Here is a 25607-nt window from a genome sequence, read left to right on the forward strand (position 1 = left end):
AAATAGTGTTGCCAGTCCCAAGGTTGCCAACCTTCGAAAATGTTTCCAGCCCAAACTGATCACTAAACCAGCCCAAAATCAGCCCAATTTCCAAAATGCTTCAAACTTTTGAAATACTTTTGCTCTTGCTCTTTTCCTATTACTGTTTTGCAATATTTACAAGCAGCCTTGCTAGTGCCCTCTGTTAGAGGTTGTATCCAGCCTTTAAGTTTATCCAAGGTGTTGCGACCGTGCCAAATTTCTTTCAACTCAATAACTGTTGAACATGAAATTACTTTCAATTCTAAAAAGTCATTTGGTATGTTATTTTCACCAAAAAACTTTTATCTTTCACGTGCTCCTCTGCTACATCTAGGGAAATCTGAAATTGTGTTCACAAACTCTGTAAAATACCTGGGTGTATTTATTGAGAGTTCTCTCTCAGATGAAAAAGATATTTCAAAGCAGGTACGCTCTCAGTACTGTGCTGCAAACAATGCAAAATCTCATTTCGCTAAATGCTCACTCGCTGTAAAAAACAATGTATTTCGCTCTTATTGTATGTCCTTTTACGCATCCCAGTTGTGGAACAAGTTTAGATCTTCTAGTATAAAACGATTACGTGTTGCTTACAATGATTCTTTTAGAATATTGCACAACTTGCCTCGTTATGTCAGTGCCCGTGAATATCAAGTAATGTATAATATAACAACGTTTGATGCTTTATTGAGGAAAAACATGTTTTCGTTTATCAACAGTTGCATTCACTCCTCAAATCGCTTTATATCAGACCTGATGTCATCTGATTGTTTTTATCGTTCTGAATACTTTCAATTCTTCCAACGCTCATTGTATGTAAATTTCTAACAGTAACCTAGATAGCCCATTTAGTGAGCTTTTAAACCGACGGCATCCAAAGTGGCTCTCTGTGACCTTTGTGCATTTGCAGTTTGTGTATTATTTTGTTGTTTTTGTTGTGGATATGGACAACTTTGTCTGACGCAAATAAATAATAATAATAATAACTTATTTCGGTCACAAGCACGTTTTAACGTTCGCGTTTTGTCGCTTCTACCTGTTTCTCGACCTTTGCTATGTTGACGTGTATTGTTTTTGATATGATGGTCAGAAATAAAAACAACTAAACTGAACATTATCTTTTTCCCATTCTTTATAGCAGCGTTCACCAAACTACGGCCTGCGGGCCAGAACCGACTCGCAAACGGATTTCATCCGGCCCGCCACAAGCTGCGGAAATTGCAGCTTCACTACAATTCTGTACATGTGCTTCCCTTGGCATTAGCAACCATCTTTGCCTTTTTGTGTAATAGAGACTTCTTTGTTAAAATTGTTCGTTCTTATAGTTCGTTGTTGTATGTTGAATTTGTACATTTTTTCACCAGGCAGCCTACATGTTGGTGTTTTGTTTTTATCATTAGGCCACCACAAATTGGGACAGCCTAGGCCAAATTTGAAAAGATGTAATGTTTTTTCAAGAGCAAGATGCTCTGTAGAGTATCACAGCAGAGGATAACTTTTCCAGCAACCTTTCGATTTTCATCACAACTTTGCTATTCCACCGCTGACTTTGTTATTTATTGTGCTCAATTCAAGTCAATGGAGATTCTAAATAGTTGCATATTTTTTAGCCATTTGCATCCGGCCCGAAGCTGTTAATCTCGCAGCAATCCGGCCCTCAGAGAAAAAAGTTTGGTGACCCCTGCTTTATAATAACGTTTGCCATATTTTGCCCACTTTTCCATGGTAAACAATGTCTTGCTATGAACACAACAGCGGAAAAGCTTTGTGGGCCTACTGAACTTTCATGTAAACTTTTTTAATGAAAATAGAAAAATAATAAAACATTAATTTATGCATCTCACAACAACAAAATAAACTTGCCTTCTTTATGAAACCAATCTAATGGCTGACATGACAGCACTAGAGCAGCAATTTACAGTATTCTATACAACCTAACTACAGTAGGCTACATTTGAATCTCGACTACATTCTCTTCTTTTAACAAGTTTTTAGCAAGCTCATGTTGTTTTGAGACACATTACTCAAACCAGCCCAAAAAACCGCAACCCGCAACCTTCAAAAAAATTCCGCAACTCAGGACGAAAACCAGCCCAATTGGGGGTGAAAACCGCAAGGTTGGCAACCCTTCCACACTCCCAACAATGAATGTTTTCAACTCAGTTTATGTAAGGACATTGCATTACAGGACGCCCAACTCCGCTGTTTCAGCGAAATCAGAAGGGTCAATTGCCAATTTGACATATTTTTACGCTTTGCTACTGGCTTGCGTTCAACTGAAAACCTTAAATTATGGTACTTCGAAACCAACTTCACTCTTATTATAGGCTAATTCACAAAAAGTACCTACATGAGGCTACAGGCAATTGTAAAGCAGAAAAAAACGCATACCCAATCGTGTGTCGCGGATGTAGTTCCTCATCCCCATGATGTAGGCTACAATTCCTACTTTTAGAGTGCAGGCTGTATAAAAACACATTTTTTTGAGTTATTAATAGAAATCTCCACGTTCAACCGCCTTGGCTACTTCCAGCACAAAACAGCAGTAAACAAGTCAGCGTATTTGTAAACTGCAGCAGATGAGGTTTCTTGACTAATCAGAAGGAAAGATTTAAATCAGCTAATTGCAGTCATGGGATTCATGCACTGAAAGTAAATTAAATGAACGTTTCGCCGTCGCCAGCATGGGCTAGGAAATATTCATTTTGATGTCGTGAGTTGATTGAATCGTTATCCTTGGACTGGGAAAGCTTCTTGCAGAGCTTAATCCTGACAGTTTCGCATACTTGTAGAGGTTTTGGATCACTGAAGCAGGACTGTACACCGAGATTGAAGTATCCGATTGTTGAAGTCTTGTTGCCGGGAATTATTCAATCCATTAGATGACGCTGAATGGAGAGCCGTCCTTTGCTCAAGTGCACAATCCGAAAGTCGAACAAGCAGCGCCGCTTGATCTTGAAGCTTCTTCGTTCTAGAAGTCACGCGCTAACCCACTGAGCTATCGGGGTGGAGTTTTATTTTTACATTTGCCATTACTCTTTTTTCTTCTGTTAGATTTACCAAAATTTAAAGCAAGAATTAACTCTCTGGCTGAGTGCTAGAAGGCTCAAACGTCAGCTGGTTCACAGAAAAAAAAATGTTGTATGTTGATGTGTCTGTACCTCAAACTACCCCATCTGCTGCAGCGACCTGACCTACAGATTACATATAGCCTACGCAATCTGTCACATTCCAAAGAGATGTTGCAGCACTGGATTTGCTATTTTTTCTATGACTTGACAGTGGATCTGAAGTTTTTTTCAAGTGGAAGTTAATAGAATTAAACTTTCTACGTGGGAAAGTAGGCTACATGCCATGTGTGTAATTTTTGTTTTCACTCTCCATGTAGTAGGCCTACATGGTCTTCGCTGTTAATCTTGTCCATAGAAAGTGACTGGTTTTACTGCCTTTTACTGGTATAGAAAGTGACTGGTTTTACTTACAGCTTGTTTAACCGAAGAACCGGTAGGCTACTGTAGATTTAACGAAAAATTGGGTGTGAAGCTAATTTTTCGCCGTAATGATAAAAAGTCAGGGTAGTCTATCGCGGTATAATCCACAATTGTTTGGACTATGGTAGGCTACACCACAAAATTCTACATTCTAGCCTACTGCAGCACACTGACTCAGGCTACTCAAAAATATATAGGCGGTCAACCTAACGGAAATTAAACGGAAAAGTTCTCACGGTTTGCTGCAGCGAATGCAATTCCGCAGGTTTTCCGCAGTAACGTCGTCAAATTGATATATTTGCTGGAAACTTTGCAATAAATTTCTGCACAATCGACAACAGTTGCCTACCAAATAGAAACATTCAATCAGTCACCGTGGCAAGCTCTGCATCTTTTAAGCTTCTGCTCTACAAGTATGCGAAACTGCTACGATAAGCTTCGAATAGACTTTTTCAGTTGATGAAATAAATTCCTGCATATTATTTTCGCTGTCGCATATGATGTCACGAATCGTTACCATAACGCAAAAAAACATATAAGTTATACTAAGTAACATCACAAAATTTTTCAAGTACATCGTCACATTAAATGAAGCAAGGTAATAAAACAATCACTCTGGTTTCTCATTCTTCAGGTGAACAGTGCAACTCTTGCTAGCAAACGAAGTAATTCTGAAGCACATCTCCAAACTTTGCGGGGTTTACCACAACCACAATCAAGACCAATATGCTGAGTTAACACTATCCCAGCGCTATGCGATTATCATACATAAACACTAAACAGTACTTTAAAAGTGTTTGGCTTCAACGAATGAAAAAAAGACCAACAAGTAAAACCTAGACCAGTAGGCTACACGATCCATGACAGTTTTGTAGCAAAATACCTTAATACAACAATCACACTTCTAGCACTGATCGAAGTTGATACAATGGACATTGTGTTAAAGCACTGCTTTTTGGAGTAAAGATAAACGACACGATATAAAAGCAGCATAGGCTTGTGTTGGACAAATAGATAGCTGTTAAAAATTACTGCAAGAAGTAAAAAATAGTGCGTCATTTTTAGAACTGCATGGCAAAATGAAAAAAAGACAACGAATAAACTTAAATAAGATCCGTAAAACTTTAAAAAATAAAACCAAACAACAAGACACGACGGAACAAACGGGATAAAATGGAAGTGAAGTACAAACTACATTTCATCGTATAGTTCTTGATTTACTTTTCAATCATACACTGTACGTCTGCCACAAGCTTCTGAGCCAGCTCGACTAGCTTCTTGACGTCATGTTTTTCCGCCATTTCTGCAACGATATGAAATATGAAGTTTTTTGAAAATATACACACAGAAGCTGTATGAACAAAATAAAGTTTCGATGGTGAACACAAAAAAACTGCGTAGATAGTTTTATATCTGCATTCGAAAAATAAGACAATACAAGAAATCAAGTGGAATTGAGATTGATTTAGTTTGGCAGTTGATTGGATGACTACCGCCAAAAATATCTTTGTAGCTGCTCGGATCGACGATTCAAGATCCATCCATGCTGAAGGTGCGATGCAAAGGATTGGGGAAATGTTTACCCACGGGCTGAAAAAGCTTCATAATCATCACAGTCTGTGCACCCAGAACCTTTGAACAATTTCTGCTGGCTGTCGAAGCGTTGTTTAGTTTGGTTTTGGTTTTTGCATCTTGATTCTCGAACTGACAAAGCCTTGATTGGTTATTCCTGGTAGTTTCGCGTACTTGTAGACCAGAGGTCGGCAACCTTTAGCATTAAAAGAGCCAATGTTCCCAAATTTCTTCAAATTAAGACATATTTGGAGCCATAACATGTAACTGTCGAGTTGGCCATTAAAACCAAAGGTAATTATAGCCTACACTTCATGTAGAATTTCTTTCAATTTTTGCTTTGTACATGCAAATATTCTAGAATTTCAACAAACAAAGCCTGACTATTAAACACAACACTTTTTAGTAGGCTACCTACGGGCACAGTATTGGGTAAAAACATACATTTTCAAATAATCATTTATTTCACCCAGCTAATGCGATATTTGCTCCTGAATTTCACTGCACAGCACATCTACATTAGCTTGATAAGATGACACTTTGAGTTTCATCTGGGACTGCAAGCTCTCTTCTGTTAGGCGTGAGCGTTGTTCATTTTTTAAGTAATTCATGACCGAAAAACTTTGTTCGCATAAATATGTTGATCCAAATATCGACAGAACTCCAAATGCATATTTTTTCATGTTCATGTAAGAGTCAGGTATGGCATTCCACGTATCGAACACGAGCTTGTCTGGTTTTTGAAGCTTTTCAAGGTCACTCCATTTGTGGTTGTGACGAAGCGTGGCCTTCTGGCGAGCAAGATCTTCAAGGTCAGCTCTCAAGCTTCGGAACTTAGATACCCACACATCCTTGTCAGCTATGTCGGCCAGTTCAAGTTCAAGACCAGATTGACTTACAGCTGTGAATGCAGTCATATTCAGCAGTAATGGATCGATTTCCAGAGGGGTAATAGGGAAGGATAACGTGTCTTTTTCCTTCCTAAAATCACAGAATCGTTGTTGAAACACAGTTTGCATATCGATGATAGCTTGCTGAAAGTAAACAAAATTTAATTGGTTGTGTGCTTCTTTGAACTCTTTTAGAAAGGGAAAGTGAAGTAGTGTACATCTTTGTAAATCTCTGGCAAACACTGTCATCTTGCGCTCAAAAGCCAAAACCTCCTCCAGCATCTGCAGGGTTGTGCTACCTTTTCCTTGCAAGCTTTTGTTCAACGTGTTGAGGTGCGATATCATATCCACCATGAAATGCAACTTTTCTACCCAATCTGGCTGATCCAATTCAGGAAAAGAGAGCCCTTTGATTTTTAAAAACGTTTTTACGTGTTCCAAACTCACAGCAAATCTTTTCAGTACCTCCCCTCGGGACAGCCATCGGACATTGTTGTGTAGCCGCAGATCTGGATATGTGCTATCAAGTTCATCTAATAATGAACGAAACTGTCGGTGGTTTAATCCTTGTGCAATTATTTTGTTTAATACTCGAATGACGAGATTCATCATTTCATTGCACTCTCGTGGAAATGTTTGAGCGCACAATGCCTCCTGATGTAACATACAGTGAACGGATTTGTAGGTCATAATTTTCAAAAAAACTAGTTTAAACTACAGCCTAGAGCAGTTATTAATTTACAACAAAATTTTTTTGTATTGCCCAAGCTCGCAGTGTTTAAAGTCACGGGAGCCAGAGCAGAGGGCTGAAAGAGCCGCATGTGGCTCCGGAGCCGCAGGTTGCCGACCTCTGTTGTAGACTGTAGAGGCTCTTGACGCAGGGCCGATTTACCGAGATTGGCAGAGTGAAGTTTTCCGATTGTTGAAGTGTTGTTGCTGGGGAATTATTCCATCCATTAGGTGCCGCTGAATGGAGAGCGGTCTTGAAGTGCGTTGCTCAAGCGCACACCCCGAGAGTCGAACTTGCGCCGCGTGATCTTGAGTCGGGCGCGCAGCCACTGAGCTAACGGAGCTAATGTTGTCAGCAACCATTCTATGTAATACGAGCCCAACAGCAAAAAGCTAAATATCTCCAGATCTTGTCATTTTCTTAGTTTTCCGTTACAGAAGCATTTTTTTATCCATTGCGCCATTCATTTTTATCTTTGAAGCAAAATGAATGATGATGATGATGATGTCGAGGTGAAAACGATTTCTATGTGAAGCAGTGGCGTCACATAGTGGCACGGGCGTTCTCTTACCATTGAAAAACTTGACGATGCTGGAAAAATCCATTTTGTTTTCAAGGATAATATCACGGTATGTTTCAAGCATGGCCAGAGCGTAGAAAATGGAAAAGTCTTTGGTGGAGCATTCCTTCGCTGCCCATGATCGCTCCCACACGGCAAATATATCTTCATCATAAGAGAGCTCTGTAAAATGAAGAAAATAAAATAGTTGCAGATGTCTGCTATATTTGCAAAAAGTGATGGAATCAATCACAAAAAACGATTTTTTTTGTTGGTGACAGAGGCTTAAAGCTTCAAGCAAAAGGCATTGGATTTGTTATAAAATCGCATTCTTATTTTAAAAATACACTTTCAACTGTTGCTCTTTTTTCGTTCAATGCAAATCTAACAACAAATTTCAGAAATTTCAGACAATTTTCGGTTAAAAAAGAACTTTTTCGCCAGTGTTGTACGCGTCAATGAAATAGTCAGCGCGAATTGCTTAAAAACTTCACGCGTGAAGTACTGCGTCAGCTCTTTAAGAAATTGACGGCGTCAGCGCTAATTTCTAGCGCTATTTTAACCAGGGTCTCATAAAACAGAAGTATTTCAACCAAGTTTAGGCTAACAATGGCTATAAATAAAGAGCAGGTATTATGTTTTGAGACTGTATTGTAATTAGCTAAGCCTATTTAGCCTCTTAGTTGTTTCCTTGCAGAAACACAAGCATTTCAAAATGTTTGTCTGACAATCTGCTGCGTTTGGGACGCATAATGTCCTTTCCAAGTGAAAACATGCGTTCCATGGCAGCGCTGGATGGTATTGGTGTGTTGTATTTCAAAAACAAGCCTTGAAAACGTTTACTCGGAAAAGTATCACTGATCCAAGCATGCTGTAATGGTGTAGCATATATGAATCTTTCAACGAGGTCCACTGCACCAACATCGCTCTTTTCAGGGGCATAGAGATCTTGAAATAAAGTATCTTCAACCTCCGCGATGACATTCATTGATTTTTCGCTTTCTCTCTCTAATCCCTCGTTCTCGATACTGCTCACGACATTAGTGATCACTATTTGGCGAACTTCTTCCGCTTGTATTCCAGGTAGCCATTCCAACCAACGCGAAAGCCGGTAATTCGGAGAGTCGCGCTGGCCAGAATACATTGTGAAACTCTCATGGATGAAACGAGATTTTCCATGAAAACAAAAAATGACGCAGTCAAATTGACGACGTCAACGTACAACACTGCTTTTCGCAATCGTGCAATAGATAAGAATTTCACCAACCTCTCTTGAACTCAAGAAGGAACCAACGATAGCAGAAGAAGAAGTATGGGTCATCACTCTCCTTAGATAAATGCGCGTATAATTCACCATCCAGGATCTAAACACATTCGGTAACGGCAACAAGCACACACGAAAAAACGTCAAAAACCAATGAAAATTTTGAGATTTTGACGAACTTCAAAATTACTTTTACTTCACAATGTTAGTTGCCACATATTTGTTTTATTCTGTTCATTGTTTCTTAAAATACACTTTAAAAATGTAAAACAAAACATGTATTTCAAATTATTGTTCTCAGTAAATGTTTAAGTAGCACCATGGCCACCTGGAGATGCGGCCTGATTTGTCACATTTTGCAGATTTTGATTACAGCTACTGCTACTGCTTGACTGACATTTTTTGAGATGTTTTTACTTTTTGCGGTTTCCTAATGACAAAAAACTTTTTTGTTGCCTTGGGGAAGCAGTAGCAAATGAGAAAAAGTAAGCTGAAAAACGCAAAATCAGACTGTTATTGAAAATTAACAGTCTGACTAAAATCTAAAAAATCAAATTTTTTTTGTTTTTTAACATGTGAGGATGTTAAAACCTATTGTGTCATCTGGGGAAAAGAATAAAGAAAGCGTAAAAATCTAATTTTCAGAAAAATTCATTTAAACGTTCGCCCAAAGTTAGAAAAACCTGGAAATTTCTGCAAAATGTGACAAATCAGGCCGTATCTTTAGGTGGCCATGGTAGCACATACTTTTAACTCGAAATAAACAAATAAAACAGTTTTGAGCTAAAGCGTTAGGCCCAACAGTAATTGGTGAGAAGTTAAACAACATGATATATGTTCTTCTGATCCAAGCTAAGCTGAACTATCATAAGATGTATAAGGTGATAATCTGCTTTTATTCCGACGTTCCGTCAATCAGACACGACTGACTTCTTCAGGGGGCTAGGTCAGATAACCATTACCTAGGTCAGGTAGTCACTACCGGAATAAAAGAATTGATCTTGTGATAGTTCAGCTTAGTTTGCACCAGAAGAACGTATATCATGTTGTTTAATTAAATGCCTGGTGAACAGCCTCATTCAATTTTTAGTTGGTGAGAAGTGCATCTCGTTCTATTGGCATAACACTCAAAATTGAGCAAACTTTGAACTCGTACTCCAGTGAAATCTGATCCATGTGGTGCGCGCCACAACTGAAAAGTTGGGGAATTATTTCACGAAAACTAACTTCAAATTTTCGTTACTGTGTCAGAACAAAATAACCAGGTCAACAATAAAGAAGGATCAGTGACAACTCACCTGCATTAGCGACTTCAGGCTAGCCAAGCGAGTGTCCATCGAATTCCGAAACGGTATTCTCTCCATGAGTTTGTTATAACAAGCGAACACGACACCTTCGTCATCAAACAGGATCAGCAAGGGAGCGACAAGATCGCACATGCCCTGGAAGTGAAAGAAAACTTTCATTCGTCGCCATCTTGACAACACGACCAGATTTGTTTGCTCTCATGCGCGGTCGCTTCTACCGAGGCTCGAATGAAAATGCACAAAACTTAAAGTCTTTTTGCATCAACAACAAGGCGTTGGCGTTTGCAGAATATAATTTAATGAAAAGATTGTAAATTAAAAATTTGGAACCGACTTGGCTGCAACAACACTAACACTTTCCTGGTTTATTTTAAACCATTCAAGAAGGTTTTGCAATCTTTTTTCGTTCATTGACGTGCTGGTATATCGTTTGTCGTACTTTTCCGTTTCGGACACGTTAATGACGGAAAAATGAAAGGATATAATATTTCAAATCGACGCCCAGTCCCACCTGTACGTATGCTGTTTCTGGATGCTGCCACACGTAGCAACTCATCATATTACGCAATTTGGTCAGGTTTTCTGCTCGAGTGAAGTAGTCGTGGTTGCGGTCGCATCTGTAGACGTCCTTGTCGATCTGAGAGAGGTTCACGGCAAGAGGATTTTCGTTGGGTATCTGCGATGAATTGACAACTCGTTGGCAGGTAAAAATTTAGTTTAACCTAGTTTGCAAATGGATCCTTTCTACTTTGGCGCTGGTTCGACTCTCAGGGCGTACGCTTGAGCAACGCACGTTAAGGAATGCTCTCCATTCAGCTCTAATGGATGGAATAATTCCCCGGCAACAAGACTTCAACAATCGGATACTTCACTGTGCCACGCTCGGTGACCGGGCCTACGTCAGTCATTCAACGCCTCTACAAGTATGCGAAACTGCCAGGATTAAGCTCTGCAAGAAGCTTTCCCAGTCCGAGGATAAAGATTCAATCAACATCTGTAGACGTTAAATCAATGTAAATAATGACATATATCAAATCTTCTACCAGGAGCAAAAAGAACAGCTGCCAACCTACCCAAGAAGGAACAAATTTTCTAACCAATGATGAAACATTTGTGGAAGTTTCGGTGATTCCGTTGCTCAGCCCGCCTGAAAAACATAACACAGATCAGTGCAGTCCTTAACGTGAGAAAACTTCGAACCGGGTTTCAAAGTTATGACATGAAAACCAACTGGCCGCTGTATGTCGCTAGCCTAGTCGATCCAACCACTAAGACGACGTCTTCACAAAAGTCTGAATCAAATGTAGAAAATACTCAATGTTTTCCCAGACAGCAAATCAATCGTTTTTACATTGATTCAACGTCTGTACACGTTGAACCAATGTAAGAAACGATTGATTTGCTGTCTGGGTTAATACCTTGGTATTTTACCAGCTTGCAATGTAGGCGATGTTGTAGCAGTAGTTATGAAACGGTCAACTTACTGTGTTTCATGTTTTCTTCCGTTTCGTTTGTTTTTTCAACTTTTGTCGTCGCTTCCGCTTCGTCATCACTTGATGACAACATACTGTCATCAAAAATTTTGTTACATTCGCTTAACGTAAATTTTCATTAGCCTACCTCAAATGACAATCCAACAATAAAATTGCAAAATGAACCCATTTGTTGCATAATGCTGAATAAACCGTAACATTTTTTGCCATGTGCTATTAGTCATCGAATTTATGCAAATATAATGAGACTAACCCATCTTCGCGAAGGGACGATGGCAAGAGGTGATCTTCATTTGCTATCAGTTGTTTCATAGAGATCGCGAGTGCAGGGTCAAGGGAAGAATACATCGGTGATCTCGAAAGATCGGCGCTCTTCTGAGACGGAGAATGCTGCAAAAATAGCGTGCTTTTATCAATTCGGTACAGCACGTTGGTATATTTGGACGTCCCAATAACATGTTCAAGTTGATAAATAAGAAATATTCATCCAGTTTACTTCACACTTTATATAAAATTGCTGAACGGGCCTTCGCCTGGTGCTGCGCCCCACTAAAATTTTCCACAATATTAATTGTGGAGTAAAGCAATGTTTGCAACCAGAAAAAATAGCTTTAACAGTAAATCGAAAATGAAAAACAATGTTGAAAAAACACCATCACGTGCTTTAACCTTGAACCAACCACAACCAGCTCCCCTCGACGTCAATATCGGACTTGGTTCAAAGCCTCCGCGTTTTACATTGCGCCAAAACAATATAACGTTGGAAAATGTGGAGACAACGTAAAGACTGTATGGAACTTCGACAAGGAACGCATCAAGATATTCGTTAACCATTGATAAGCGACAGATGCCCATGGTTACACGAACAATCAACGAACGGCCCTCTGTGGACTGACATGTTTAATTAACTCATCAAACATACTGTCCGTTTGCTCTGTCAACCAGCCTCCCAACCACACAATGACCTCAGACATAGAGATGACAAAAAAATTGTTCGGTTGCTATATACCAGTGGGAATGTAAAAGCAAAATGTTCATAGCTCATTTACAACTTCTTTTTGCGTGAAGGTCGAATTACTTCACTCTTAGTCTATCGCTGGTAATTCCTTTACTGATTTTTACATTCTCTGGGTTTGTCTGAATGTATTTTGGTCACGACAAGGGCATCCACTACCCTGGGATACCGGGGGTGACACGGACCAAGCACCCCCTCCATCGGTTTGTCATATAATACGCTCAGGCAGTTAGAAGTATGGTAACTTGTGCAGTAATAACTCCCAATCCGATTTTTTTTGGGGATTGCTTTTTATTTTTACCACGCTGTAAAATTTGCGATTATTGTAGACATTTCTCTTAAGGTCATTGTTAATTTTCACTTTATATTATTTACATGTCTTTGTTCAAGCTTTTATGCAGCGGGAAGAAACAGAGAATTTGTTTTTGAATTTTTCATTAAAGCGAGTGATGTGTTAAATATTGCGCTGTCAAAGGATGGTGATAAATACCCGTTTGCAAATTTTCAAGAAAAAACATAAATGAATGAAAAATAAAAACAATTAAATAAAATCGCTTATCTTTATTGTCAACAGACATAGTTGACGTATACGGTACCTGGGTTGTTTGTGGATTTTCTTGCGACATTGACAAATGATTGTTTTTCCCATTGATCGATAATTCTCCGTCCATCTCATGGTCTATTTGCAGTAACATTTCCTATACCAAATCAATTTTTGTTTTTAGACAATTCTCTGTACCCAACGCCAAATGAATATTTGCAACTGATTTACGAGAATTTGATGAATTTCTTACGTGAAAACCCGGGCTGTGGAGTGGGGCCAAAAATATACGACTTCGCCTCCTCGGTTTATAACCGGACGACTCTGACTCCGGACACGCCAAAACCCCTCCGACTCCACAGCCAGTGTCAATACAACCCACAAAATGCATGTCTCACTCATTTAACAAAACTGCTTCAAAAACGATTACCGTAAAATATATATTTAGTCATATAACACCTGCCTGTAATGTCATTGGGTAGCCATTTGGATATCCTTGAGAAAAAGATGCTCTATCCACAGAGGACTGTGAATTCTGAAAATGCAAGACAAAACATGTCGATTAAAATTAAAAGACTGAGAAAATCCTTTTTCGAGTAAACAGGCTTTTTTTCCCCAAGTAGGTACAAGACAGGTTGACTCCAAAAGACAAACAAATGTTGTTCAGTTCAAGTTCCTGCAGGACTTACCGGTATTTGATGTAAGATCTGGTATTGCAAAATTTTAATAAAATTACAAGAAATTGGTCATTAAACTTCATTAAACGTAAAATTCTCTTCGGTTCTCATTCACAATTGCAACAGGTTATGACGCAAAAATATGATAACAGACGATGAAGTCATGCAAAAAATGGCTGATTTAATAGGTATGGGTTATCGGCCACCAAAGTTCATATTAGCACAGTTAACACATTGAAAGAAAATGGTTGATCTTACCGCCAGTGTTTGAACAGATCGGCTGGATTTAGACACTCCTCCATTTCTGAGAAAATCCTCTGAAGACATTTCTGATACTTTCTGTGGCAATTGTTCAAAAGTTTAGACAAGTCAGAATTTGACTGTCAAAGCACTGACACCTTACGTCACTAAAACATCAAATTAACCCAAAAAACAAACAAGCAATTATATTTATTAATGTTAACGCTAGCAACCAAACAAACATAAATATTGTACCTTTTTTATTCGCTGATCACGCAAACGTATTTCTTTGTATTCCTCTTGCGTTCGTATGTCGATTTCATGACGTTGTTTTTCGCTACAGCCAGGTGGATAGTAGCCAAGCAAATACAACCAAACGGTTTTACGTAAATGCTTCGCCTTAACCCCGCCAAAGTATACATGCCGTGACAACTCGGAAAAGTTGATTAACTACAAAAAAGAGACAACGACTTGACACTTTTATTTACAAGGTACATTTAATTAATAAAGATTTCTTGCGAAGCTCAAAATATGCATTTTTTCAATTACGTATGCTTTACGTAATTGAAACGAAAACACCAATCAAAATGTCTAAAACCGGAGAATTCTAAAACTTTGCTTGGATAGATCACGTGATAAACGAATGGTGACGGTGTTGCATCGGAAACGATATTTCGTTTGACAAGCTATATTTTGTTGGTGCAAGGCAACAGATGCAAATTCCACTGTATTCGTGTATTAGGTATTATAAGGATTATTACAGAGAAAGAAAAAGAGGAGGCGACGGCCACATAATGCTTGAAAGAGTCCAGGTGAACAATCAGTGCTGTTTGGCATTGGTTCAACGTCCACAAGCGTTAATTATTACAATTCAAAGCAGCATTGAATTGCTGATTGCTGGTGGGGAAAGTTTTAGAGGTAAAAGATTTTGTGTTGTTTTGTTGGCTTCGTTATTGTTTGAAAAAAACTATTTTAAATACTATTGTGGTACTTTTCAACCCAAACACTTTGTTGGCAGCCCAACTATGTATAGCTGTATACTCCAAATGTACTGTAGATATTCAGACAAGATACCTTTCCTTCTTTCATGAGGCCATTCCAAACTTCTTCGGTGACACCAACCCTAGCGTCCGTCGGTTCCAATGGCGACACCATTGGGGCGTTTACAAGAGAGGTAAAATGTGTTCTAACGATCGCTAGATGGCGACAGTGAGCCAACCAACCGTAGAAAGCGCGGGAAATAATTTGACGACGCATGGAATCACACACGGTTTTCAAGGCAGATCTGAGAAAGCGACGTATCACTTAAATATCTTTGTACACATGACCAACAGAATGAATATAATACTTTTCTGAATTATAAAAAAATGACTGACAATAACTTAGTACCCGATTGAATAGCATTATTCAAAAAAAATACAATACACTAGTAATAATAACACAATAATGTTTTGAATAATGCTATTCTATTACTGTGAGCCATCTGTTTATGATATGGTAAAATTACTTCTCTCCCAAAGCTATAATATTCCAAAGTAATCGTAGAAAGACGATGTGATATCTAACCGGAAAACCAGAATAAACTTTCTTCTTTTTTATAAATATTTTTCACACTGAATATAAAAAATTATTTGAGTTTTTGCAAAATGTTACTCTGTAAACTATGTCCATTTCATTCCAGCATATTTCTCGATAAGTGTGATACTGATGGTCCATTCATAAGTTTAGGCCTGGCCACAAACATCATTCATTAGTTAAAGGTTGGAAGAATCGACTTTTTCAAACGATATTCTTTAAAATCGAACAGTGACGAAATCTCTCAAATGAACAGTGAAAATTCAAGAACACGAATACACTCAAGACAAAATAACAACAATTGCAGAGCAGGCCTATGGATAATGTCAACCGTAATCGGCTGCGAACAAATCATGACATCAGCATCGATTTGTACCTTGCTTGTTTCGAGCGTTGTTTTCCAGAAGTCACGTTCGAAATTGAAGGTTCATCGTAATGTCGCTGTTTATCATTTTCCCAGGTGTACATGTCGAGGTTCGGGACGAAAGCGTCATTCGACTCAGGTAGGTCTGAGGAAAGAGCACTGAGGTTACAAGTGTCAAAAGCTGCGTCAACTAAAGTTGATTTTACAGCCGCTTTTGTATCGCTTTGACGTTGACGGACGTCTAGTGGGCTAAGCATAACACGCTGTGGGAACGGGATGGGCCAGGATGCGTGAAATGTCTTTGCGAAGCTTGTGGTGATTTGGCCCGACATCTTGCGATAAGGTTTTGCGCACAAAAAAATTAACAACCGAAAACTTTAACTTGCGAATTGCGTTGAGTGGAAACGCGAGCTTTGAAAACAGTGCTTCGCCATTCAGCTTCGCAGCCCAATCTACATTACAAAACAAAGCAATAGCTCTTTACTAAAAAAAAAAATAAACGCATCAACAGTATTTGGAGACTTTTCCAACGGCCAATACCGTAGAATTTTCATTGAGGAAAAGAATCAACCCTTAACCGCACAACTAATTCATCAAAAACCAGAAACATTTATCAACACATTAACAGCACAATCATATTGACTCTGTACCTGCATTCGACTTATCACGACGCCTCGCTCTTGATTTGACGGGAACAGTCGGATATAGGCCAACCTCTCGGTTGATAACCACCGAGCGGGAAATTCCCGTCTTTGAGCCTGCCGATAAGGTTGGTTTTTTGCCGGCTTGCGTGAAGGATTTGCTCCACAAACTTGGAAAAGTGAAAACGGATTGCATGAGATCAAACCCCGCTGGATAAACACGCGCAGGTTTTCCATGACGACCTGATGACGTGCATGTAATGTAAATAAAATGTAAACTAAATCGTTACGTTATCGTATCGTTTACGTTATCATAATGTTTAAATATTGAACCATAAGAACAGCGAAAACTTACCATCGCAAATGACGCTTCGCAAAAAAACTCGGTGATATCACAGATTAACAACTTCAACGGATGTTTATATCACGTTTTCCAACCACTTACCACTGTTGCCATCCAGTGATGAGGACACTCTGAACACAAAATCAGTTGTTTCCTGAGAGTCTTTGGAAGGCTCTGATGGAGAGGAAGACGTCTTTTCAACTTGAGGAAACAATTTACTCTGCGAGCAAAACAAGCAAAGTTAAAAATTCAATCAACATTGCATTAGCTTGTAACTGGTTCATTGAAGGACGTTGAAACGACGTTAAAATATGTTAATTATGTCAAAGTGTAGAAATTGTGAGTAAATGGATCGGCTATGATTACCACTTCAAGTTAATTAATCTGCAAAGCGAAGAAAGCAACAAGAAAGTGTTCAAGGAATCTTGGAAAGAGTTCAAAAGATTAAGTCATTGAAATGCAGTTTGGACAGATTAAACGTCTTCAAAACAAAAAACAATTTCTCCATTCGCTACGAAACACTCACTTTTCCTTTTTGCGACTGCAAGGATGGATCAAGACACCCCTGAGGTAACATGGCTGTTTCTAACGCTTGCAAGAAAGAAAGTAGCTGACCGCCCGGGGGAAAGTGTAACGGGGGCCACTGAACCCCATCTTGGCCAACAAGGACAAGCGTGAAGCTCGCATCTGCAAAATAAACTGAATGAGTCACTTGAGCAATGATATTCGGCCGTGTCAGCATCAGCATAAACTTTAGCGTTCATGCCCCAGTCAGCAATTTAGTGCTTTTTTACATTGATTCAACGTAGGCAGATGTAAGAAAGCAGATAGTAAAAAGCACTGATTTGCTGACTGGGGCGCAGATGCTCAAACAGAGAGATGCTGCACGTGTTGCGTTCAAGCAATTGGTAGGTCGTTTGTCTCTATGTATGAATGGAGTTCAATGAAATAGTTTTACTGTAAATGCACTGATTGTTTGCACTTACCCGAACAGAAAAATTAAAGTTGGACTGACCCAAACAACAAAATCGGTCATTTTTACATTGATTCAACATCTGCACACAATGGATTGTAGAAATGACGGGTTTTGCTGCCTGGGGAAAGTCTAATCAAAAATTTTTGAGGAACTGAATTCCAACCATTCAACAACAACTACAAACGTCTCAAAACTAATTTGTTTGTGCAAAGAGCTGTCTTGAGAGGCGCCATTAATTTATAATAACAGTAAAAGACTGAATGCGAGGTAAACACTGAACAGCCGCACCTCTTTGGTGACAGTGAAGATAGACGATTTCTTTCACGTCGACAAAAATGGCTTGATTCCAATAGGAGCTGAACATGAAGTAATCGTTGTTATTGAAAATATGATGAAATCAAAGTTGTTATAACAAGCAGTTTAATCTTCGAATACAACGTATTTCAACCTATAGCAAAGTAAGCCTGATTACAGCAGACGTAACAAGAGCAGGGCTCTAAGCTCCTTTATTTTTCCTGCGGTTAAGTAATGACCTACCAGAGCTTCGTTCCGGCGGCCAAATTGTCGCGCCCAGCAGCCAACATAAAAAAATTTGTTAAAAAGTCGTGTTTTGAAAAATCTGGTAATTAATAGGCTATTGTGTTTTTTGCGTTCACTCGGGTAAGAACAACGCAAAACAAGACCCTGAAACATAGTTGCAGCAGTTGTAGCCTATTTGAATGCTCTGCTTCCCAAATATGTGTAGGCTACAGCTAGTCTTACACTTTTTATAGGTCGACGATTTTTTACTAAACTTTTATCAGCAATATTTCTCGTCGACGTGTCGAGACTTTGCCTTGTTTGTGAAAAAAAGATTGCGAATGCAAGTGAAGAGAAAAAGTTTCGCGTACAAACGCGATTGGTGATAAAAAGTTCCAACTACCAAAGCAGTGGAGAAGTGTTGGCTTGTAGAAACCGGCGACCAAACATGGCCTACAGGCGCGGTAGTTTCGGAGGCCATTTCACGACATCTCGACGGCCATGGTCGCAGGGAGCTTAAAAGGTCTGCAAACGGCCGTCGAGATTTCAATAAACAATGAAACAATGACAAAACCATTATATCAATCTTAGAGATAAAGTTTCAGTGCAACTTCAAAAGAATGACAAAGAGTGTTTTATGACCATAATCTATGCTTTGATTACAAAACTGCAATAGAAAAATCTCACAACATGGAAACATAGCGCTTCATGGCCTTCAACTCTCCACAAGCGGAGCGAACTTAATCAAAATGATGAATGATGATGATGTATGATTATTGTGCCGTGACTGTTTAGAATCTAAACTTTAGATTAAACGTAAGGTGGTTGGTTTGTTGCATTTCAGGAAAAAAACGTTTGCCAATCAGCGACCGGTAAGAATCGCTAAAGTCACGATGCAGTCTAGCCGAGATTCAAAGTTAAGATTCACAAAGGAACATGATTTCTCATGAAAAATCACGTGAAGTGAATAGCTGCGCACCAAAGCAACCAAAACAATATTCCACAGAAGAAACGACACGTCAAATCACGTTTTGTCGCAAGCAGCTCAGCTGGCAAAATCTGTCACTTAATATTCCTTTCACTTTTGCAGACGTTAAATCAATGTAAAAAAAGGAATTTCGCCAGCTGGAATTAAGTCTTTCCGGCGCAACTGACAAAGCGGTACCAGACGCTCAAATGATGTAAAACTGTAAGGCGATAAAGCATGAAAATGCAAACCAGATGGTAGAAAAACTTTAGAAAATTCAAATGTCGTATGATTAAAAAGAAAGCTTCGCCCTCAAACCCGTAGTCGCGGGCGTAGTCTGATAACTCGTGCCTTGCAGCAAATAACATCGCTTTGGGAGAGACGTAGCTTTACAATACCATAAACAAATGACTGATAATAACTTAGTGGGATTGAATAGCATTACCCAAAACAAATACAATACACTAGCCTAACAAAATAGCATAATCAATCCCAGGGCTGTGGAGTCGGGCGAAAAACATACGACTCCGACTTCTCGGTTTATAACTGGCCGACATCGCCTTCAGTTTTGCCAGATTTTTTGAATTTTTGTCCTTTTACATTTTTTAAAATTAGTTTCACTAATGTTGTAATCAAAATTGAAACGGCGACTTTCACAAAACTGAGAAGAATCAACACTTCCATTTTCTGGTAAACTTTTGAAGCATACCACGGAGAACAAGAAACAATACTTGAAAAAATATATTGTAAGTAAGTTCAAGACTTAAAGTTGTCTGGTATAGAATCGGACTAACCGAATAGTAGCAGACCCACCCATTACCCATGATAGAAAATAGCTTCACAATGTGCAGGACCAAAAACAAAGCAACATTTGCAAGTTCATCGGCATCCTACCCAGACAGCAAATCAACCGTTTTTATATTGATTCAACGTCTGCAGTCTGGTTATGGAGGACAGCGTCATGCAATCCTCACTTAATGCCGTTTAAAAGCAAAAGCAGTTGCAACTCAGCATGCAAAATATATCATTGTAACATTTCTATTAAACGTCACTACTTCAATTTCAAACCATCCTATTGATCCTAGGACAATACATTGAGCAAATTACTGTTTACGAGCCACATAAATACCTTGCTCCGACAGTAGAAAGTGACTAATGTGGAATTCGATTCAGCAATGTTTAAGAAACACGTGCACCAGCGTTCGTAGACATTGCAATTTAATATTCATGGCATATTTACCTCAAGCTTCGCTTGTCTGCGCTGGACGTGCGGGAATGGGACTTTGAATCTCTAGGAAAACATTTACATTGCAGGAAGTAGACTTAATGCTATTACAAATCTACGTAAAACGTCTTGGTTTGTTTAATACCATCAAGCAAAGAAAGCCGATAGCCTCCGTTGTTCTACAGCTTGTGAAAAACTGCTGTTACCACAGCAAACCCACAGCATTAGGCTGAAACAGATGTTTTTAACTACACTTGTGGATAGTGAAATAAACTACCAAGCAGTCTGGCAAAGGAAATACGTCCCTTTGCACCACTTGGTGTTGGTTTGTTGAAACGGTTGAACCGTACACATGACGCACAGTATAACTTACAAAACTGAAAAAGGGATTTTTAAAACGAATGCAGAATGCAGATGTAGAACTAACGTACAAAGAGTTAATTTTGATAGCTAGAAACTTAACATGTTAAATTTAAAGCATGTCATCGTAGCAGGTCATGGTAGATCGCTTTAAGTGGCAAACTAAAGGAGGTAAACAAGACCAGCTGGTCCTTTTCCCAGTCAGCGAATCATTGAGAAAAGATGACAGAAAAGCGATTGATATTCTACACGAAAGATCGTTTATCACGCGGTGAATGTATAAAATGAAATAAAATTGTATGTATTATACAGTGCTGTACAATACAATGTGAAAAACTTACGCATTCTTCAATAAATAACAAGAAAAATACCTATCAATGTCATCATTGGGATTTTGTTCGCCATTTACAAAAAGATCGCCGTTCGGCTGAAGTTGTCCGTCTGTTTGGGGAACTTGAACTTTAGAGTCGGCTCCATTCATGAGCTGATTGGGCGCCCATTTAACCACAAGACGAGTAGGTTCTTGATGCAACGAGAGATATCCCCGAACGATGCCAACATCTTCCTGAAAACCAAGGGGATTGGGATGAAATAAGTGTGTTATTTGTGAGCGTTAATCTTCTTGTAATAGGATGGTCCAGTGAAAAGGGCAGTTGGCTTTTAATCATGCATTCCCGCTCCAGTGCTCATCTCCATCTAAGGTGCAACAAATTGGATGGACGTGGTTGCTGAAGGAAAACAAATTGACCATCCTACTCTCAATAGCATTGTAGGGCTAACGCAATAGAAATCTTGCTTGCTTAACATCAAACGCTCGGTACACAATGCAATGGTGTGATCAATTCCAGCTAACAAATATTTTTAGAACGATTTAAAATCAGCAGAATTTGAATTAATGTCAAAAACTTTGTCAACTGGGCTTTTATTCTCTCGTTGAATCCACAAATCGTTTGAATAACTCACCAGTTCTATGGCAACGTTATTTTTTCCATACAGCAACATGATCTTTGAATTCTGATGAAGAGAGTCCACGTAATCGCGAAACGAAGAGCCGTGTTTTGCGCATTCAGACACAGATCGTGTTTGAGAGGAGGAATATCCTAAAGCCGGACGCTTTTCGGAAGTCGGAGGAGCTCTGGCATGATAAAAGCATAAGACCAATTGTTATGCTCGCGAATATCTGAGTGTCCAAACCCAAAAGATCTGCATCATGGGTAAGTCTGTCGCCATTTCTGTGTCGCAATAGATGCAACTTTAATTTAACTAAAGGAAATGTTTTAAATACTTTTTACAATGTCAAAAACATTCAACAAAGAAGGCGATATGAATGCTTTTCACAATAAAAAGCCAACTAACAGTTTTTAAGAAACCAATTCATGCACGTACAGTCGTACACAGGGTTGGTAATAAGGCTACACAACTCACGTACATAATAACATATACGGTATTATACATTGCGTGACACCGGCAATTGTGTAACAACAGGAAGGCATAAAAAAGTAGGCGTTTTATGACTGCTGTGCAACAATGTGTTGTAATACACAAGAAGTTTTGTCGGTCAGAATAATATAAGTAAGAAACAAAACTTCAGCGATTTTCTTTTTCTATCTTCAAAAACAAACATAAAGATGGTTAGGATATAAAACATAAAACAGTCACCAAGCACACAACGACTTTGCTGAAAACAGTGGTCGACGCAATAGAAAAGGTAGAAATAAGGATTTTTTCTTACCGGCTGTGTAGTTTATGACGCTGTATCAATTCTTCAGCAGGAGGGTCAACCCAATAGTAATTTTGAGACTTCATTTTGGTGTAATCCAATGCGCAAGGTCCGACTGCGCAGAAGTAAGAATAAAATACTGTAGTAAAACCACTTGACATCCTAACCCAGCTAGCAGGATCCTTCCTTTTCACATTGGTTCAACGTTTGCAGACATTGAAGACTTTGAAGTAAGTAAAAAGGACGGATTTTGCTCAAGGCATGCTGATGCAACACAGCCCAGTGAGCCGAAGTTACTATTTTTGCATCGTTCCACAGTTGAAAAACATTGAAACGAAGCAAAGAAAAAATTTTGCAATTTGTATTTCAGCACATTTCACTGCATCAATTCAAGCCACCAATGATATTGTTCCAGTAATAACGCTCCAAACAAGTCAGGATATTAAAACATCATGCTATGTTGCAAGCAACAGTATTTCTGATATTGTATGAAATAGGACACACGTCAAAGCTGTGAAACTGTTTACGTTTTCCGATCGATCAATAACCGATAAACTACGCAACTTATAAAAAGCAGCGTACAAACTTCTAACCACAATGACTTCAAGGTATCACGATATATTCGTATTTCAAAGCATGAGACTCCACTGACAAACCATCGATTGCAAACGGTTCACTGTCTAAACCGAACTTCAAACGGAAATTTGTGTAATTTCCTTTATTTTCATAACATAGCTCAGGTGTTTGGACACCACACTCATGTATTTATACTGTTATTAATTACCATGAAGCAAAATGACGGTTTAATAAATGGCTTTATCATCCGTTGCATGACTCACCGAGTAAGGAAGAGAGGAGTTTTCCTCGGAGAGGATCTGCCATGATGGATGAACTTTTGTAGAAGACGCTGAAAAGTCACGTACTATTTGTACATTTCAAGTTTTCCTTTTGACATAACGCCAAGGCGAATATTCTATCAGCAAAATCTGTTCTTTTTGCATTCTGTGTGTCTGCAGACGTTGAATTAATGAAAAAAGGACGGATTTTGCTGGCTGGGAATTGATCAGACAATGTGATAAATTGTGATAAATTGTGATAAACCATAAATTGTCACTCAGTAACGCGCAAACGCTTAAAAGTAGGTGCTTATTTGTTCACTTTCCAGATATATACCTCACATTATGCAACAAGCTACAAAAAAGAAAATTTTAAGATGGGTGTAGGTTTGATATAAAAAAACATTGTGCTTGATAGATAAAATATAAAACATTTTTGAAGCTGTAAACGTGACACAGAATATAAAAACTGAAAAGCAAAAGGTCTGATAATGTGGTGACTATGAGGCTACTGTGAGAATATAGTTATTCTTATTTACTAGGTTTGTGAAATGAATCAACGCATGATAATCCAAATAACAATATAAGACTAAACGGAATATCGCTTTAAAGTCTAAACTTTAAACACTGAGCAGCATTCTGGACAGGGGTCAAAAAACGGGGAAAAAAACTACATGATTTGACTCAATAAAACTGATGAAAAGTTTAGACTTGTTTGTTTGCACCAATGCACACTGGCGCCATGCAAACTATGGCCAAAATGACACCAAAATGATGCAATGGTCAAACGAACAACCAATGACTGTAAAGTATTAGCAAGTATTCGTTTATAACAAAACGGAATCTATGGCACAAAACAATCGTGAAATCTTCATTCGTCAAGATAGATAGACCAAATGTTCACGGCACCAGCACAAATCAGAGACTGTGAGGTAAGTAAACATTACGAACTAAAATTTATTGAGAAGTTGCACGCACATCCAGCAGACAAAGCATTGCCGAAAAGTAGCTTTGCACAATTGACAGGCGAATGCTCACTTAAAAGCGTCTATTTCTGAAATTAGAACATTTGTTAGATCAGGTGGAAGTTGACACAACGCCGATAAAGGCATAGGAATCAGGAGCCGATGTGGTTGCTTTTGTATTTACTATTAAGTAAACAAAACGCGTCGATGTCACTGAATACAGATGCCAACTGCCTCAATCTGCAACGCCAACAATGGAATTGTGTCAATCAAGGTTGTAAAATAGCGGGTTTTTTTTAATAAAACCCAGTCCGCTCTGATTTTATGGGCGAAAACGAGCTTTTTGATACGTATAAATAACCGAAAATAAAATGGTTTGCTGAATTTGTTTAAGAATAAGTTGCCTATAATTTATGCAAAATGCATTCATGTGAAAAAATCATATTGCTAGGCTAGGCAGTGAGTTGCTGGTTATTAAACACAATAGGTTTTAACATCATCAGGTGTTGAAAAACAAAGACAATTGGATTTCGAAGATTTTATTCACACTGTTAATTTTTCAATAACAGTCTGATTGAGCGTTTTTCAATTTTTTCATCTGCTACTGTCTCCCCAAGGCAACAAAAAGCTTTCATATCATTAAGAGACAGCAAAAAGTAAAAAATTTCAGAAAATGTCAGTTAAACACTAGAAGTAACGGTAACCAAAACCTGCAAAATGTGACAAACGAGACCATCGTTGTTGAAAATAAAAGTTTTGAGAAAAAAACTTTGTTTCGTCACAGGTGTTGCCACAACTTTTTGCTTTAAACAGCTTTGAAGTTTTCTCACATTGAAGCAGAATTCCTCATCTGGCAACACTAGTTTTGTATATCTAACCACGTCCTTTAAAAAAACAACAACCTGGGTTAAAAAAAAAAACAGCCCACCGGGTAGCCGAGCAGCTACCCACTACAGCCATGATGTCAATGCCACCATACGGTTCGAAAAATTAGTACAAAAAATATTTTATGTGCATTTTTCAGTACTAACTTATGATTGGTAACAAGATAATCAATGATTTTATCGATGACTTTCTCGGTGATGGCCATCCGAACCCAAAGATGTCTTGTCCCACTAAAAGAACTGCTTTTGGGGTTAGTTCTTGATGAGGACCGCCGGCCTTGTCCCACTGAAGATCTGAAATCAAAATAGGTAGCATTTTATATGAATCCTTGGGCTAAAAGTACCAACTTTGTCCATCAGATACTCTTTGAGAGATAATTCAAGTGTTATATATTTTAATGCCGCCACAAGTCATTATATATCATTATCGCTTAC

The 25607-nt window shown here is 38.6% G+C and overlaps 1 protein-coding gene across 2 annotated transcripts in view; it reads right to left on the reverse strand.

Annotated features, from left to right (window-relative positions):
- Positions 1-3736: 3736 nt before the first annotated feature.
- The window catches only part of LOC145772347 (small G protein signaling modulator 2-like), a 33937-nt gene continuing 12066 nt past the window's right edge, over positions 3737-25607 (reverse strand). Inside the window, exons 5-28 of one of the 2 annotated variants that reach the window (XM_082584224.1) lie at positions 25320-25466; positions 23327-23394; positions 22500-22602; positions 21731-21902; positions 21139-21332; positions 20423-20473; positions 17985-18052; positions 17247-17407; positions 16823-16940; positions 16387-16620; positions 15749-15881; positions 14872-15082; positions 14053-14247; positions 13816-13896; positions 13344-13415; positions 12936-13037; positions 11578-11714; positions 11316-11398; positions 10905-10978; positions 10343-10507; positions 9823-9966; positions 8528-8624; positions 7273-7443; positions 3737-4812 (exon numbers count right to left, since the gene is read on the reverse strand). In XM_082584224.1, the coding sequence (XP_082440350.1) occupies positions 4727-4812; positions 7273-7443; positions 8528-8624; positions 9823-9966; positions 10343-10507; positions 10905-10978; positions 11316-11398; positions 11578-11714; positions 12936-13037; positions 13344-13415; positions 13816-13896; positions 14053-14247; positions 14872-15082; positions 15749-15881; positions 16387-16620; positions 16823-16940; positions 17247-17407; positions 17985-18052; positions 20423-20473; positions 21139-21332; positions 21731-21902; positions 22500-22602; positions 23327-23394; positions 25320-25466 (3067 nt within the window). In that variant the 3' untranslated portion in view covers positions 3737-4726. Of the gene's footprint in view, positions 4813-5559; positions 6063-7272; positions 7444-8527; positions 8625-9822; positions 9967-10342; positions 10508-10904; positions 10979-11315; positions 11399-11577; positions 11715-12935; positions 13038-13343; positions 13416-13815; positions 13897-14052; positions 14248-14871; positions 15083-15748; positions 15882-16386; positions 16621-16822; positions 16941-17246; positions 17408-17984; positions 18053-20422; positions 20474-21138; positions 21333-21730; positions 21903-22499; positions 22603-23326; positions 23395-25319; positions 25467-25607 lie in introns of those variants that run through there. The other variant, XM_082584225.1, reaches the window with a different exon arrangement.

This window comes from Aplidium turbinatum, chromosome 6 (genome assembly GCF_918807975.1).
Source record: "Aplidium turbinatum chromosome 6, kaAplTurb1.1, whole genome shotgun sequence".
Lineage (NCBI taxonomy): Eukaryota > Metazoa > Chordata > Ascidiacea > Aplousobranchia > Polyclinidae > Aplidium > Aplidium turbinatum.